The 18,947-nt window shown below is 48.2% G+C and overlaps 1 protein-coding gene across 3 annotated transcripts in view; it reads right to left on the reverse strand.

Moving 5' to 3' along the window:
- Positions 1-18,430, reverse strand: part of LOC127009688 (mitogen-activated protein kinase kinase kinase 12-like) — a gene marked incomplete at its 3' end in the record, with an annotated part of 46,782 nt that extends 28,352 nt beyond the window's left edge. For 2 of the 3 annotated variants that reach the window (XM_050883007.1, XM_050883006.1), the window contains 3 exon segments: positions 4,083-4,130; positions 5,487-5,630; positions 17,065-18,430. In XM_050883007.1, coding sequence (XP_050738964.1) covers positions 4,083-4,130; positions 5,487-5,630; positions 17,065-17,516 — 644 coding nt within the window. 3 annotated transcript variants of the gene reach the window in all.
- Positions 18,431-18,947: the final 517 nt, after the last annotated feature.

Genomic DNA, 18,947 nt, shown 5'->3' on the forward strand with positions numbered 1-18,947 from the left:
TTAATATTGACTATAATGACGATGTTACTTTTGTCTTGAATGTTTGAAAGCCGCATGTAGGAAGGTGTGATGATTTTTTTACTATAAATGAAACAGCTCAAAAGAAATAAATAAAATAAATAAATAAATAAATAAATAAACACGCCAATCTTTTCTCCTGTGAAAGTAAAGGAGTGGCCAGATGAGAGGTCAGTACAGTAGTCCGTTTCCTGTGTTACCAGTCAGGGGGGCTTGAGGAAATGAAATGTTATAGATGCCACAACACTGCGAAGTCTAAAGATGTCACAACACTGCGAAGTCTATAGATGCCACAACACTGCGAAGTCAATAGATGCCACAACACTGCGAAGTCTATAGATGTCACAACACTGCGAAGTCAATAGATGCCACAACACTGCGAAGTCTATAGATGTCACAACACTGCGAAGTCTATAGATGCCACAACACTGCGAAGTCTATAGATGCCACAACACTGCGAAGTCTATAGATGCCACAACACTGCGAAGTCTATAGATGCCACAACACTGCGAAGTCTATAGATGTCACAACACTGCGAAGTCTATAGATGCCACAACACTGCGAAGTCTATAGATGCCACAACACTGCGAAGTCTATAGATGCCACAACACTGCGAAGTCTATAGATGCCACAACACTGCGAAGTCTATAGATGCCACAACACTGCGAAGTCTATAGATGCCACAACACTGCGAAGTCTAAAGATGTCACAACACTGCGAAGTCTAAAGATGTCACAACACTGCGAAGTCTATAGATGCCACAACACTGCGAAGTCTATAGATGCCACAACACTGCGAAGTCTATAGATGTCACAACACTGCGAAGTCTATAGATGCCACAACACTGCGAAGTCTATAGATGCCACAACACTGCGAAGTCTATAGATGTCACAACACTGCGAAGTCTATAGATGCCACAACACTGCAGAAGTCTATAGATGTCACAACACTGCGAAGTCTATAGATGCCACAACACTGCGAAGTCTATAGATGCCACAACACTGCGAAGTCTATAGATGCCACAACACTGCGAAGTCTATAGATGTCACAACACTGCGAAGTCTATAGATGTCACAACACTGCGAAGTCTATAGATGTCACAACACTGCGAAGTCTATAGATGCCACAACACTGCGAAGTCTATAGATGTCACAACACTGCGAAGTCTATAGATGTCACAACACTGCGAAGTCTATAGATGTCACAACACTGCGAAGTCTATAGATGTCACAACACTGCGAAGTCTATAGATGCCACAACACTGCGAAGTCTATAGATGTCACAACACTGCGAAGTCTATAGATGCCACAACACTGCGAAGTCTATAGATGCCACAACACTGCGAAGTCTATAGATGCCACAACACTGCGAAGTCTATAGATGGCACAACACTGCGAAGTCTATAGATGCCACAACACTGCGAAGTCCGTATAGGTTCCTCCCGCGGATCATCCTTACAGTTTCACTCCCTCGTCCCACCACCCAACCCTCTCACATCTTTCCCTGACATGCCCCCCCCCGCCCCCACACACACACAGACAGACTCCATACCATCAAATCCTATAAGTCACATCACGCTTAACTGAAAAATATATATCCACATTCAGCGCGTGCACACTTATAAGAATGATTAATATTTTCTTCCCCCAGTGTCTGCAGCAATATCAAGATGTCCGAAAACACACAACTCTCAATATTCGGTTCCCTTAGTCTTCGTTCATCCTATTTTATCGTCATGAGGTGTTCGGTACCCTTCTTAATATACGATTCCTTTCCTTCCTCAGTAGTGAAGTCCACACCAACACACTTTGTTCCCACCAAGCCTCAGTTCCAACACCTGCAAGCTAATAGGTGTGTGTGTGTGTGTGTGTGTGTGTGTGTGTGTGTGTGTGTGTGTGTGTGTGTGTGTGTGTGTGTGTGTGTGTCAGGGCCACGTGGAGGTTTCCGAGTCACGAAGGTCGGCGCGCCACGGGCTGTGTGGGGTGTCGAGGCTGCGGGGGTCACAAAGGGAGACACACAGACACAGGAATAGTTCACCGAGGATTCCTTTTACCTACAATGCACGGCGCAATGACGTCACACTGGTAAACATGTACACTTGCCCATTTGCCCACCAGTACCCGGAAACCAGTCGTACTTTTGATATATCGTCACCCTTATAAAATAATTGCCTATGTCATTTTTCAGCGATTTCCAGGTTTCTGTTTACATCAATTTTTCAACATGTGACGCCCATTTTTGTATAGTTGCCTTCGTCATTCAGGGTTTGAGTGTTCTAGAATTGGCTTTTTCATTTCTACCTAAATCTTGAGCCAAATGAGATAATGACAGTTCTTTTTCTGATTTCCTGTAAAGTAGAAAATAATGACTTAGGCGCTATGTTTACGAAAGTGACGATATATAAGTTTGATTTCAGCGCAATGAGTAAAACAACAATCTTTGGCAACAGCATCATGTATTACGGATTTCCCAGAGAAGAGGAAGTTTGCCCATTAGTTCTTCAGGGCCTGGATGGTAGTCGTAGTTTTAATTATGGATATATGTTTGTTTCCGGCTCCGTAAACAATAACCTCTACAACAACATTGTGCATTTCAGATTTCCCGAAGAGGAAGTTTGCCCATTAGTTCTTCAGGGCCTGGATGGCAGTCGTAGTTTTAATTATGGATATATGTTTGTTTCCGGCTCCGTGAACAATTACCTCTACAACAACACTGTGCATTTCAGATTTCCCGAAGAAGAGGAAGTTTGCCCATTAGTTCTCCAGGGCCTGGATGGCAGTCGTAGTTTTAATTACGGATATATGATTTTAATTTCCCCTCTGTCATCACAGCAACAACCTTTGACATCAGCATCATGCATATCAGATTTTCCATAGATGGGGAAGTCTGTAATAAGCGGACAAATGTGTGTAAACGACAAGGAAAATCAGCCCCACGTTTGTCTGTGTCGTGCGTGGGTGTGGGTGTGGGTGTTGGGGGTGAAGGTACACTTGGTCGTCCCGTGCCAGGCTGTTGGGAGCCTCGCATCCTGTCTCTTGTTTGGGTCGGCTGACTCCTTATCGCGTAATGCTGCCTGACGGAGGGGAAGTAATTAAGTCCCTGGAGATGTTATCAAAGAGCGGGATTGAGAGATTCCCCCCATCCCCTTCTCCTTCCACCTGTAGACCAGATAGCACTGAGTCACGTGAGCAGACTGTCCGCTGTTATCGCTCTGAACGGTGAACGGAAGGCTAAACGCAGTCGCCTTTCTTCACGTTCAATAAAAAAGCGTTTTCAGTAAGGTATACGAATAAAGAAGATTAACTTTTACATTCCTCCATTAAATGAATCTAAACTATCTACCTTAAGGCATGCTCAGTAAGTCATGTGATACAAATTTACTCTGAATGAGACCACGGTTCTTTCTCTGCAACTAAGAAGAAGCTTTCCAGTTTCCATGTAGCTACACCTGTCTGTACGACGGCCAAGTAGCGTACAATGGAGATACGAGGCAACGAGGTCTTGGTGTGAATCCAGAAACCATAAAAAACACGGTAAGTTTAGCCTAACAGAGAGGAACTCTTTGAGAAGCTTGCTCCGTCCGACGCGAGAAACTTTGGTGCGAGTGCTGCAGGTGTGGCGTGAAGCAGGTGTCGGGCTACACGTGATCACGGCTTCCAAGGCCTCGATTCCCTCAGTCAGCAGCCCCATGTCAGGGACGCAATAACATTATATAGTGAAAACTGAAAAGGGGCCAGAAGTTACGTGTAGAGGAGCGATGCAGCGAACAATGAGAGTGGCGAGTCATACATTTGGTGAGGAAATCAAACTATTCATTCTTATTGAGTGTAAATGGTACAGATCGTCACCATTATCATCTGGAGAGAAATACGAACATGACATACATATTACTTGTCATCCATTTATTTTGAAGGCACCATATGGTCAGCGTCACATAGGAGCTGATAATTAAATACATGACCTGCTGCAAGGGTTTTTGTCCGAGTACGAAGATATCTAATCAAGCATGCAGGAAGGTGCCGCACGCTGCACCAGAGAGGCATGCGCGAGGTTTGTTAACTTACCTTTTCCTGAAGTCCATATCCTCCCTGTCGGTGCTGCATGAAATAATACTGCTCGAATTAACAACACTGCTCTCGTGTGTGTGTGTGTGTGTGTGTGTGTGTGTGTGTGTGTGTGTGTGTGTGTGTGTGTGTGTGTGTGCGCAGGAGTGAGTGAATATGCGTGTGTGTGCGTGTTTGCATGCTATTATTACTCCACATAAGCACTGTAACGCAAACACCAATGCTACATCACTTATATAGCATACCCACTTTACCCTCTCCAGCCAGCCAAGCACACAAGCAGCACAGCCTAAGAAGGGTCGTATTTTAAAACATTTCGTTGCCCAAGTTCACATATTTGACATGGCTTTCGTAGGAGCTGTAGGCCTTTCCAGGGGTAGTTTTATGACCCTGGTGGTAGTTTGACCCTTCTTCTGTACCATGAACCTTAAAAAACACTCATGAAAACCCGATTGATCCCCTCTTTGACCTTTAGAAATAGCTGATGTGAGAAGCGAAAGCGTCTAAAAATACCAACATAACCCCCGAGTGGAGTGAACTGAGCAAGTGAGAATTTCTGGGAGGTACCGCGTAAGTACCTACCACGTACTCAATAACCTTGTAAGTAGCTAGGCCCGTCTTCTCAAACGCTTTCGGCACTCACACCGGAAAAAAGCTGGAAAGTTTCATTTAGTCGGCGCAACATCTGTGGTCATATGCCGGAGAGAGACAGAAGGGGAAGGAATTATAGGAGAAGGGAACAGACTCCAGGAGACGGGACACAACCCCCGATTAATACCTGGTACCCATTCACTGCTGGGTGGACAGGGGCGTAGGGTGTCGGAAAAGCCGCCCAAATTTTTCCACTCAGCACTCACAACGAATACTTTCAAGCCCAGATAGGATATTAGTCGGGTTCTCATGAGTGCTTTTCGCGATCGTGGTGCAGAAGACTTGGCAAACTATCACAAGGCTCATACGGGTACCCAAGGAAATAGCCGCAATCTCTACGAAAGCCTTAACTAATGTGGGTGTGTAAGCCCCGAGATGTTTGTGAATATGGGCCTGGGTCTCTTGAGTGCTATAGACTCTCAAAGCGAGGCGTCATGAAGCTTCAGTTCTAAAGGAGGATAATCAGAGGGATCACGACTCTATCCCACAATATTGCCTGATGAAGACTATTATACCTGGCGTGCGTATTATGGGATATTCTCTCTCTCTCTCTCTCTCTCTCTCTCTCTCTCTCTCTCTCTCTCTCTCTCTCTCTCTCTCTCTCTCTCTCTCTCTCTCACCTACTTATCTATCTATATGACTACCTATCTACTTTTCTATTTATCTACTATTAGTTGGTCCCTCTCTCTCTCTCTCTCTCTCTCTCTCTCTCTCTCTCTCTCTCTCTCTCTCTCTCTCTCTCTCTCTCCTTACCTGGTGGAGAAGACGTCGTCCTTGTCTTGCAGGTTGACTTGGGGCCCCAGAAGGGAGGGGGAGGGGCGGGTCGTGTCCACCAGCACCCCCCCGATCCCCCCTCCCTCCCCCTCCAGGCCCATCACCCCTCCTCTCGGCAACATTCTGAAACAACAACAAAAAGAAGCGTTAGTCACCAAACAAACATGCATAATTAAGTGAACCTCCGCCCACACGACATACGACGAGCATACGAATAAAAAAAATATAAAAAATAAAGCAAGGTAAATATACGCACGTAAACATAATGAATAGATAAAGGAGGCGAGTCAGTTTGTATTAATTCGTAAACACGCTCCTACTGATGCATGCATGGTATACTTGGAGGCATGTATATATAAACACCTTTTGCAGAGGCCCAACAGCTGCATACATAAGCGCATTCTCTCTCTCTCTCTCTCTCTCTCTCTCTCACACACACACACACACACACACACACACACACACACACACACACACACACACACACACACACACACATTTACGATTCAATCCAGCATAACATGAAAACTTATAGCTTGCCTGAACCGGTTTAACGTGCATCTTTCATTAGTATTAATAGTCATAATTCGGCAAAACGTCTTTACACACACTGGAAATATTCACTGAAAACACGTTATACCGTCCCTCAGCTTTGTTACTTAAAGCAGCCACTAAAATCTAAGACATAAAAGTCGCTGTTTTCAAGACCATGAGTACGGCAGGTGGGTTGTGTTCACTATATAGCGTGACTAATGGGCTGCCTTATATAGGAAAGCATCTTGGCATTCGGTTCCTTATTTTCTCACACCAGCATGTCTGTTCAGTATTCTCTTTCTTATACTTTCAACACATCAAGTTTATATGTTTACAGTCTTGCATTTTTTACGAGCCATAACGGAGTATTATAAACACTTCCTTGACATGCAGTTTCAGGCAGAATACTTTAATGTGTTTTAACTTTAAACCACACACACACAAAAAAAAAAAATCGCCTACACCCACCCGCACACCCAACGGTGCACGGGAGTCTCATCGCATTATGCAGGAGGAAGTTGTCCGCGGAGCCACTCAGGACGCGCTCGCTGAAGACAACACTCATCTCCCACCCCCAAGACATACACCCACTGGGGCGGCGGCGTGCATGGATACCTGGGAGACGGCGGCTGGAGGGCGAGGCGACTGTTGCGGAAAGGAGAGAGAGGGAACGGCTGTCGAACCGGACCTCATTAATTTCGAAATCCCCTTGTTACGAACGCACGCACCCCTTGGCCAACATGCATGCGTGGTCCCAATCGGCTTCCTGTTCCACATATTTGCGACTTTACGCGATCTCCTGGCTCTATTTTATTTTTTATTTTAGGTCACGCTTCGCCTCGCTTCACACACCCCATTATATTCCTCTCTACCTGCCAAACTAACCTCCGCGTGATTTCCTCCCATTTCTCTTCTCGATCTAGAATTTATGTCGTTTCCTTCTTCGCCTGGTTCCCTTCTTCCCATTTTTTTTTCTTTCGCCTGCTTCCATTCTTCATCACTTTCCCTTTCCTCCCTTCCTGCTCTCGATTTTGTTTTGTCCATTCTCCCTTCCTCCTTTCTCTCCTTCACTATTCCTCTTGCAGTCATTTCGTAGCCATCCATCCTTTCTTTATAATATCCCTCTCGACCTGCTACCTGCTCCTCTCTCTCTCTCTCTCTCTCTCTCTCTCTCTCTCTCTCTCTCTCTCTCTCTCTCTCTCTCTCTCTCTCTCTCTCTCTCTCTCTCTCTCCTAATTTTTCTTCTTATTCTTCTAATTTTTTGTCTTCTTCACCTTTTCCTCCTCCTCTTTTTTCTTTATCTTCTCCTTTTCTTATTCCTTTCTCCTTTTTTCCTTCCTTTCTTCTTATTCTTCTTCAACTCTTTTTCTCCTTTTTTTCTTTATCTTCTTTTCTTTTTCCTCTTTCTCCTTTTTTTCTTCCTTCTTCTTCTTCTTCTTCTTCTTTCTTCTCCTTCGCCAACCTCACCAGACAGTCCCTCTTCGGCCCTCCCCGGAGTTGGCAGACAAGCACGTTTTCTTCCACGCGAACGACCCTGTGTGGGGGTAAACTAACGTATTTACGACCTCCGTAGAGTTTTATCGGTGCCACGGCGAGGCTTCTTCTCGGGAGACGAAGAGGAGGATGAGAAAGAGGAGGGCCTTTGGATTAAGCTGCCAAGTGTGACCTATTATGTAACAACCTCTTATTTCTTTCCTTTCTCTTTTCTTTATATAACGTTTAGGCCAAAGCACAAAGGCAACATATAGAAGCTAAGGTATTATCGATTGGTGGTTTCATATATTTGTTTCCAGAAGAGAAAACAAAACGAGGACAATCGAGGGGGAAAAAGGTTAAAAAAAAAGGGCTGGTACCGATTTCGTTTTGAGTGGAGAGATTACGTACATGCAGCCTCTCTCTCTCTCTCTCTCTCTCTCTCTCTCTCTCTCTCTCTCTCTCTCTCTCTCTCTCTCTCTCTCTCACACACACACACACACACAGCACCCACAAACTCTCTCTCTCTCTCTCTCTCTCTCTCTCTCTCTCTCTCTCTCTCTCCCCTGCATAATTTGAGCCGTCCCCTCCCCCCCCCCCCCACACACACACACACTCCTCTCCCCAACATTTTCCTCTCGAATCAAAACAAACCTATTTTCCAAGAACCGGAGGAGGGGCAAAAAATATATATATAACAAAACAACAAGAAAATTAACATACGTAAGGATTTTCTATTTTTGCTACTTATTTATATGGCGGAGAGAGAGAGAGAGAGAGAGAGAGAGAGAGAGAGAGAGAGAGAGAGAGAGAGAGACAAGGTGGCGCCGCGAGATAAATCAATACAGAGACTCCTGCAGGGGTTGGACGGTAAGGGCGGGGCGGGGCGGGGCGGGGCGGGGCAGAGGGAGAACCACCATCACCACCACCACACAACCACCACCGATACCACCGCCGCCGCCACACCGCCTATGACCCCCCCTCCCCCCTTCCTCCCTCCCCCGGTGCCCCCCACACTCTGTCAAGGGGGAAGGAGGAGCGCACGAAGGAGGAGGAAAATAGGAAGACGAGGGAGACTTACAATAAAAAAAGGTCATTGTAATAATATCATTGTCATCTAAATCGTTTGTGTCCGTCTGTCGGGTTGTTTATAGTGGTATTGACGTTCATCTCTCTCTCTCTCTCTCTCTCTCTCTCTCTCTCTCTCTCTCTCTCTCTCTCTCACACACACACACACACACACACACACACGCACAGTACCCCCAAACTAGCTGACTGGCGACGCTTTGGAGGCGCGCCGGAAGGAAGAAGAAGAGGAGGAGAGAAAGAAGAAAAGGGAGGAGGAAGATGAGAGAGAGAGAGAGAGAGAGAGAGAGAGAGAGAGAGAGATAGAGAGAGAGAGAGAGAGAGAGAGGAAATGCTTGTGTTTTCCTGAATTTAACTTTCGTGCTGTGGAGTTGAGAGAGAGAGAGAGAGAGAGAGAGAGAGAGAGAGAGAGAGAGAGAGAGAGAGAGAGAGAGAGAGAGAGAGAGAGAGAGAGAGAGAGAGAGAGAGAGAGAGAGAGAGAGAGAGAGAGAGAGAGAGAGAGGAGGAAAATGAGAGGAAATGCTTGTCTTTTCTCTTCCTGAATTTGACTCTCGTGCTCTGGAGTTGAGAGAGAGAGAGAGAGAGAGAGAGAGAGAGAGAGAGAGAGAGAGAGAGAGAGAGAGAGAGAGAGAGAGAGAGAGAGAGAGAGAGAGAGAGAGAGAGAGAGAGAGAGAGAGAGAGGAAATGCTTGTCTTTTCTTGAATTTCTCTCTCGTGCTGTGGAGTTGAGAGAGAGAGAGAGAGAGAGAGAGAGAGAGAGAGAGAGAGAGAGAGAGAGAGAGAGAGAGATGACGCAACACTTCAGAGGTTTAGAAATACGAGTAACCAACCGCATCACCAGCACAGCAACAACGAAATAATAAAGGGACATCTGATGGCGTCCAATAACCATCACGAAATCAATAAAACATAATATAGTATCCACAGACCTTTTCATATAGTCACTTATTCATCCATTTATCATTCATTAACATGCTCATTCATTCATTCACCCTTTCATGTATATTTCAATTGAATTATTAATCGATGTTAGTTTGATTAGGTGTTATTATTAAAGAGAATGTATGTATGTCTTCGTATTGACTCATGTTACGGTTCCTTTGTCAAATCTTTGGATAATAATGCTGAAACTGTACTTATTGTGTGGTTAGGTGCTGTTGAGAGAGAGAGAGAGAGAGAGAGAGAGAGAGAGAGAGAGAGAGAGAGAGAATGGTGAGAAGAGAGGTGAAGTGAGAGGTGATCAAGGGGCTGCGAGGGACCATGAGAGGGGACGCGAGGGCCAGGGTGAGGCTCGGTGGCCCTGGGAGCGAGGGGAGACGAGGGCCACAAGGGTGAGAGGTACAGCTTTGGCCTCATTCTTTCCTCTTTCCTGTCCTCTACCTCTCCTCTCGGCCCTCGCTCCCTCCCTCCCTCCTCCACCTGGCGCCCGTCTGTCGCATCCGTCCAGGGGCGGTATTCTCAGACGCTTCCACCTCGCACGTTAACTATTTTCAAAGGTCAAAATGGAGATTAATCGGGCTTTCATGAGGATTTTTTTCACATTCATGGTACAGAAGAAGAGTTAAACAACCACCAGGGCCATTAACATACCCCTGAAAATGCCCGACACGCCTGCGAAAGCCTTGTAAAATATGTGCAACTGGGCGCCGAAAGGTTTGAGAATACGGGTCCAGGAGGAAGGGAAGGGTAGGGCGGGAAAGGGGGGCAGGCACTCGGCCGTGAAATACTGAACACCTACACGGCCTCCCTTCTTCCTGCTCAGCTCCCCTGCCCGAGTTTCCTTCCCCTCACGCTGCCCAGCTACTTGAGGCAACGAGAACTGCCATGCATCTTAGAGGTCTCGATATTTTCATCAAGCGTCTACCTTCTCTGTGTCTACCCGGCGACCCTTTCCTTGCCTCCCTCCGCACTTAAATCGATGCTCACTCTCACTCGGGCAAATTTAGATTTTTTCGGTGAATGAGGGGCTATTTTAAGGTCATACCAGGCGTTTGCAGATGATTGAAGACTTGTATAACTTTTTTTTCTCCTTTCGACGGCACCTTGGTGAAGAATGAAGCATAAGGAATAGAAATTTACCCTGAAGATCGTGAGATAATATTTTGATTGAAGAAAATGACATTGAGGAGAAGGGTAGTTTTCTGGATACAGGCAGATGACGCCTTTGTCAATAACGACTGGCAGGAGCTTCTGAAGGGGCGTTAGCGGCAGTGTATCGTAACAAGCTGAGGCGCCCCACACCCGGCCACTCCCCGGAGGCAGGGCGTGAGTCGAGCATCGAGCCGATTACCGTACGAGGAAAGAAACCCCACAAGGGCTTTAAGGTCAATGTTCCAAGATGGAGGGAAGTATGTGTTAGCAGTTCTCACTGCCCTACTGTAACCTTTATGTCTGGTGGCGCTATTCTATTTAGTGGATGACGAACAGAACCAAACGATATGAGATATTGTCCTCCACGCAGTGATGGTAAAAGTCAACGACACTGGAGACGCATGGCCATGACTCCATCACACTGGCTTTCTCCAAGAGGGTGGATGAGCGGCCGCCGCCCCGCCAGGAAAGGCGCTCACCTGGCCGTGCCTCCCGGCCTCCGTGGCGCCGCTCTGGACCGTCGAGGTGGTGGTCTCTGGCGCCGCCGGCCCTGCCGCTCGGCCAGCGGCGCCGCGCGATTTCTAGCCACGAAGATCAATATTTCTGTCGGCGGAGAGCGAGGGAGCGCTGGGGGGGCGAGGGAAGGAGCGTGGAGGGCGAGGAGAGCAGCGATGTGAGTGGGTGAAGGTAGGAGAGACGAATGGGAGGCCGCGCGCGCGCGCCCGCGTGTCTGTGTGTGTGTGTGTGTGTGTGTGTGTGTGTGTGTGTGTGTGTGAAGGGGGGGAAGGGAGGCAGACGGAGGGTGTGTCTCGGAAAGTGATCTGTTTGCATGATACGCACCCGGGAAGGCCGGGAAGAGGCTGCGGGGAAGCTGCGGGGCGAGTGGACAAGAGTTGCATTACTAAAATAGGAAATTCTCTTTATTATGGGAACAACACGACAGCCGCCGCCACAAAGGACCGGACCCGACCTGCTCGTGTGTCCCGCCCTGTCCCTATATGCTAATGACCCTCAGACAGGTGCACGGCGCCCTCCCCTCAGGTGTGTAGGGGGAGGGAGGGAAAGAGGAAATGAGGGAGAAGGGTGGGGGTGAGGGGTGAGGGACACGAGTTTATCTATCTTTGGGTCTACTTATGGCTCCCACTCCCTCAACAAAGGAGGAACGAGAAGTGGAAGAGGGAGGGGCAGAGTAGATAGAGGCGTAATTACCTCGTAGTACGGCAGGTGTTCAGTATCGTTGTCTCTCTCTCTCTCTCTCTCTCTCTCTCTCTCTCTCTCTCTCTCTCTCTCTCTCTCTCTCTCCCCCCCGTGGTGTGTATTATTGGTGTCGGTGGTAATATTAGTAATAGAAGGCGAATAAGGAGGAGAAGCAAGAGAAAGTATAAGGGGAAGAGGAGTAGTATAGTAGTGGACGTAATTTTGTTTTTGTTGTTTACGTCTAAAACACACACACACACACACACACACACACACACACACACACACACACACACACACACACATTAGGAGCAGTAAGTAGCGGGCTTTTTTTTCATTATTGTTTTCTTTTTTTTCACGCCATTGCACTGTCTCCTCTGCTGTAAACACACACACACACACACACACACACACACACACACACACACACCGCAGGAAGGACAGAGGAAAGAGGGAGGGAGCGAAGCAGTGAGCCCAAGGACTACCTGACTGACTGACTGACGGAAAGAAAGACGGAAAGCCACACACACACAGACAACCACACACAGATCGAACACTGGCGCCACGGAGCAGACCGAGGACACTGTAATTACCTCCACCTGCGCCTACATAGGGTCAACCTCCACCAGCACCGCCACCGCCGCCGCCGCCGCCTCCTCCACCACCACACAAAGGAGGTTCCTGCTCTCCACGCTGCCTCCTCTCCTCTCCACCCCCGCCCTGAAGGTGACTTTGGTCCGGCGGAGGGGGAGAGAGGGAGCGGGAGGCGCCGAAGGGCAGGAGAGAGAGAGAGAGAGAGAGAGAGAGAGAGAGAGAGAGAGAGAGAGAGAGAGAGAGAGAGAGAGAGAGAGAGAGAGAGAGAGAGAGAGAGAGAGAGAGAGAGAGAGAGAGAGAGAGAGAATTACTTACGTATACGTAGATTCGTAGAAGGAGCGAAGCGCGAGAGAAAAGCAAGGGAAGAAAATGACTATAACAGGAAGAGAGAGGGAGAAAACTAACAATGGAGAGAGGGAGAGAATAAAGGAGGAAAGGAAAAAAATTGAGAGAAGGAAAGAAGGGAGGGAGAGAAGTGACTGAGTGAAGAACTGGAGAGAGAAAAGTGACTGGAGGAGGTAAGAGAGAAAAGTGGAGGGGAGATATAAGAGGGAGTAACTGGAGAGAGGGAGAGAGGGAGGGAAGGAAAGAGGGCGACGACTGGCTAAAGTGAGTGGGTTAAGGGACTGGCTGGATGGAGGGAAGGAGGGAGGAAAGAGTGGCTGGAAGGAGGGAAGGAGGGAGGAAAGAGTGGCTGGAAGGAGGGAAGGAGGGAGGAAAGAGTGGCTGGAAGGAGGGAAGGAGGGAGGAAAGAGTGGCTGGAAGGAGGGAAGGAGGGAGGAAAGAGTGGCTGGATGGAGGGAAGGAGGGAGGAAAGAGTGGCTGGATGGAGGGAAGGAGGGAGGAAAGAGTGGCTGGAAGGAGGGAAGGAGGGAGGAAAGAGTGGCTGGAAGGAGGGAAGGAGGGAGGAAAGAGTGGCTGGATGGAGGGAAGGAGGGAGGAAAGAGTGGCTGGAAGGAGGGAAGGAGGGAGGAAAGAGTGGCTGGAAGGAGGGAGGAAAGAGTGGCTGGAAGGAGGGAAGGAGGAAGGAAAGAGTGGCTGGAAGTAGGGAAGGAGGGAGGAAAGAGTGGCTGGAAGGAGGGAAAGAGGGAGGAAAGAGTGGCTGGAAGGAGGGAAGGAGGGAGGAAAGAGTGGCTGGATGGAGGGAAGGAGGGAGGAAAGAGTGGCTGGAAGGAGGGAAAGAGGGAGGAAAGAGTGGCTGGAAGGAGGGAGGAAGGAGGGAGGAAAGAGTGGCTGGAAGGAGGGAAGGAGGGAGGAAAGAGTGGCTGGAAGGAGGGAAGGAGGGAGGAAAGAGTGGCTGGAAGGAGGGAAGGAGGGAGGAAAGAGTGGCTGGAAGGAGGGAAGGAGGGAGGAAAGAGTGGCTGGAAGGAGGGAAAGAGGGAGGAAAGAGTGGTTAGAAGGAGGGAGGAAAGAGTGGTTAGAAGGAGGGAGGAAAGTGACTGGAGGAAAGGAGAGAAGGAGGGAGGAAAGTGACTGGAGGGAAGGAGGGAGTAAAGAGACTGGAGGGAAGGAGGGAGGAAAGTGATTGGAGGGAAGGAGGGAAGGAGGGAGGAAAGTGACTGGAGGGAAGGAGAGAAGGAGGGAGGAAAGTGACTGGAGGGAAGGAGAGAAGGAGGGAGGAAAGTGGCTGGCAGAGGGGAGGCAAGTAACGGCAGAGTGTCTGACTGGAGAAAAACGCAATGCAAGAGATTCAAGGCTAGGCTAACCACCATCACCACTACCACCACCACCATCGCCACCACCAACAACCCCCACCACCATAATTTTCACCATCACCGTCATTACTGCTATCCTCATCATCACCACTCACCATCACTACCATCACAAAGACAACCAACAATACAACACCCATCATCATCACCACTACCAATATCCCCACTAACAACAACCATACCAGCAGCACCATCACCACCACCGAAACCAAACCAACACCACCACCGCAAGCAACGCCACACCCACTCCCATCACCAACAATAACACTGTCACGTGACCACCTGGGTCCACTACCACACCCTTCCAGCTCCCTCCACCACCCCCACCACTACCCCCACTATCCCCATCCGTCCCGTATTCTTCGCCCCCTCCACCCCTTTCCAAATAGGTGCCTCGCCATCACGAAACAAAGCATCTCACACACTCGGCATAAATTTCATTGAGTCCCGCGTGGCCCTCCGAGTTAGCGTGCGTGCGTAGTAAAAATTCATCCTCTCTCTTTTTCTTTCTTTCTTTCCCCGTAACAAAAAGATGCCTAACGCTAGCGGATGGCTGCGAGAGAGAGAGAGAGAGAGAGAGAGAGAGAGAGAGAGAGAGAGAGAGAGAGAGAGAGAGTTTGATTATTACGTTTTTTTTTAAGAATGTTCATAAAAATAGTCAAATGGAACAATGGGAAATAAAACGTCTGTCAAACTCAGTACATTGCAAACCTTGGTAATGTAACGATACAGAAAAAAAAACTAAGAACATGAAAAAAAGAAAAAGAAAAACAAGACACGCCTCCCTGACTGAACAAAAACGAAAAGGAAAAAGAAACAGACTTCATTGTTTTATATTAACTATTTTTTTTCCTTCAATAAAACGTGATTTCTCAGTTTTTTGTATATCAACACTACAAGGCCAAGTAGATTAATAGCCAGCTGTAGATAATTAGGTAAGTGGATAGGAAGGTAGGTAGGTAGGTAGGTAGGTAGATAGGAAAGTAGGTAGGTAGGGCCTCTTGCAGACTCCTTACGTTCTTATGTTCTTATGATAGATAGGTAGGTAGGTAGGTAAGTAGGCAGACAGATAGGTAAGTAGGTAGGTAGGTAGGTAGATAGATAAGGTAAGTAGGTATAGCTGGCAAGATGGATAGCAATGAACGAAGGCGGATAAACAAGTTGCAAGTAGGTACGTAGGTTGGTAGGTTAGCGTCTGGCACCAAAACAAGTCAAGGGAAGATGAACCATATAAGTAAGTGTGTGTAAGGCCGTGTGTGCTGTCTGACTTCGTGGGGGGGGGAGGGGGGGCGAGGGGGCGGCGGGGACCTGAGAGAAGTAACATCCAGCAGGCCCGCGAGCTGAATGGGTGCAATGGCAAGGCTCGTTCACTGCGGCAACACTGAGGCGGCGTGAGGTGCGGGAGGGAGAGAGAGAGAAAAACGGACGTAAACACACACACACACACACACACACACACACACACACAAGAGCCGCGACACACCTTAGTGAATACAACACAAGGCCACTCCCGCCTCTCTCTCTCTCTCTCTCTCTCTCTCTCTCTCTCTCTCTCTCTGGCGGAGCATTGTACGTAAGGTCTGTCCACGCAACATCTATCTTTTTCCAACGGCGTGTGTTGTTTGCTTATGCAACAGTACGGAGGCGCTGGATGGTGATGGTGGTGGGAGAGAGTGGCGTGAGGAGTGCGTTGAAATAGCGGGAGGGGGAGCTTGAGGGAAAGGTGATGGTGATGGTGGTGGTGATGGTGGTGGTGGTGAGTGTAACAAAGAGAGAAAACAGAGGTGATGAAGGTGATGAGGGAAGGGAGATGCAACCAGCGGTGGTGATTGAAATGGAAGGGGAAATGGTAAGGGGGAAATAGAAGGGGAAATGGTGGTAGGGGGAAATAGAAGGGGAAATGGTGGTAGGGGTGAAATAGCAGTGGTGAATGGGTGGGGAGGTTGCTATATAGAGGTGGGGTGATAACATGGTGATGGTGTTAGCGATAAGCATGGTGGTGGTGACAGTGTAGTGGTGATGGTGGAGGTGCAAAGGGTGGCTTAGATAATCATCATAATGGGTGGAATGACACAAAGAGAGAGCGTAGTGGTAATGAGGTGGATGCTGTGGCTGTGGTAGTGATGGTGGTAATGGTGATGGTGGTATGGGGGTGGTATGTGGCGGTGGTGGAGGGGGGGGGGTGCTAGAGTGGATGGTGGGGTGGAGTGGTGGTTAGTGGTGAGGGGGTGGAGTGGTGGGGGGGAGTGGAGACTGGTTAGCTTACGGTCTCCCCACTCCACCAAGGACACACTACCCAAACGTAATGGTGTGAATCCGGTTGTTTGTCTGTACGTACGTAGTAGGTTTTTACAACTCTCTCTCTCTCTCTCTCTCTCTCTCTCTGTTTTATTCCTCGTTTCTCTTTTTCTGTCTTTTCTTCCTCTTCTGCTACTTCCCTGTCAATTTTCATTTATGTGTATTATTATTCTTCATTTGCCTGTCTCCATTCATCCATTTGCCTCTCATTCCGCCTGTCTGTCTACCTGTCGGTCAATGTCTGGGTATCTTTCACTTCTGCCTCTCTGTCTTTTGTTCCACCTGTCTGCTCGCCTGCCTCTCCGGGGTTATTAGATTCGTGTGAAAGTGTGGCTCTGGCGTTGAGCTGCGCTGTTCTCACGGACGCAAGTGAAACTCGGCGGGAAACTGGCACATACGTACGTACATATATACATACAAATGGCTGGTCGGCGCGGAGTGGCTGAATTTGTTTGTTAACGATTACACGTATAGTATTCCGGCCTGCGGTTTCGCTTCATTTGCTCTATATGCATTCAAACAGAAGATATGGCGGCTAATCCCCAGGTGACGCTGTTTCAATTTATTTTTTACCTGTATGTGGAAACCTGGACATGTTGGCGGCTGCTGGATGGCTGGTGGACGGCGGGTGTGACGCAAGTCGGGCTCTTGACGTTCAGTGACGTCGCACCGCCTTGGTTGTTTAAGTCTGTGATGTAACTTTGAGTACTGACGACGCACGCAGACGAAGACGACACGCAGGTGACATGGCCCCTGGCGGCGATGGCGAGTGGCGACGTAGCTGACATGAAGCTGTGGACTGGAGAGAGGCTGGTCCTGCTGGTGCTTCCTGCCGCTGTGGGCGTCGTCAGGAGGCCAGGGGGCGTGGATGCGATGGCGGCGGTGACGCTTGTGGTGGTGGTCGTGGTGGGGCTGCGAAGAACGTGGCCACACTGGCGCCAGGACGGACCCGCCTCCGAGGAAACCATAAGAAGACCAGGCATGAACTCGACCCATCCTCGCCATGGTGACCGGTCTGATGACATGGTGAAGGCTGGGCTCCCTGGACGTGTCTTGACTCTGGCCACGTCTTGTACAACTGCCCCAAAGACTATCAACCACTTTATGAACGAATATGGAAGAGAATGAACGCTACTAACTGTGAATGATCAATGTTATAAATAGTATTCATATCTCTTCGTGTTCTGGAGTTGGACTAATTCTTGGACTGAGCATAGCATTGACATTTCTCTTCCGTGATGATGTCGGTTCTCAACTTTGTGGCCTTTACTGTAACAGCTCTATTTCGATTATTTAGTTTTTCACACCTTTGTCTAGAATGTCTCAAATTACTTGGCGCTTGGGATCACAGCTTGTATTTTCAATTAAACTTTTTGTAGCCTTCCGTGCTCGCCTCACTAAACCGTTTATTATTCATAACTTCCGGTTCCAAATTTCCCCTTGACCCTCTCTCTGTCATATATACATCACAGCCTTCGTTATATGTAATCACAGCTATCCACTTCCTTATTTTAATCCATTCAACCTCTGTCTTTTCAACGGTAATTCCTCTCGTCTAAGTTACACCGTCTCACAACACCAATCAATCAATCATTCTTCTTGTCTTATAACTCTTGTCAAAAGCATCGTGTCTTTAATATAACAATCTCTTGCTTTTCTCCTCCACCTCTGACACACAATATTTGGCACTCGGAAAAAACTATCAATAATTCATACCACTTCCTGCGAGGCGTTCGTCGTTATCATCGATCAGCGTTATAAGGTTTCTGGAAATAACACAAAACACAATCTTATTCACGGTAGCCCAATGACCCTTTTCTAATAACTTCCAATCTTCTCAAAGGCGGAAGAAAAAAAATCCTTCGATATTTCTCTGAGTTATCTGGTGTTTCATTCTGCCGCAGTGCGCTTATTCCTATCTTTTCACCTTACTGTCTGCCTGCCTGCACATTTTCTATCTTAACAGGGCCTCCTTCCCCCCCCCCCAACCCCCCGGCGCACCTCCTAAACACTCCCTAATTATAATTTTATATATGCTTTGCTTCGTCGTTTTTCCTTATTATGTCACAACACGTTTTCCCCTTTACTCATTCTCTACCTCACTGTGTGTTTACTTTCTTCCTGTCTTCCAATAAACCAACTATATAGATCCTCCCCCTCGTCTCATTCTCCTGATCCCCTTCCAATATTCCACCGTCAGTCTCAACGCGTTAATATTTCTAAACTTTCCCTTCCTCTCCTAATCCATTGCCTACTTCCTTCTTGTTTTATTGGATTCTTTCCCGCGCCTTCATCTTCCGCGCCCCTCCTAAAAGCTCCCTATTGTCCTCACGCCAGGATGGGGTGGATGCGGCAGGCCAGGGCAGGGGAGGGGGGAGGGGGAGGGGGGCTTCTTCCCTCTTCCCACTCGCGCTACAAGGTCGATTCGTGACCCTTCTTGACCACGGAAAACTTGT

The sequence above is a fragment of the Eriocheir sinensis genome, chromosome 41 (genome assembly GCF_024679095.1).
Source record: "Eriocheir sinensis breed Jianghai 21 chromosome 41, ASM2467909v1, whole genome shotgun sequence".
NCBI lineage: Eukaryota > Metazoa > Arthropoda > Malacostraca > Decapoda > Varunidae > Eriocheir > Eriocheir sinensis.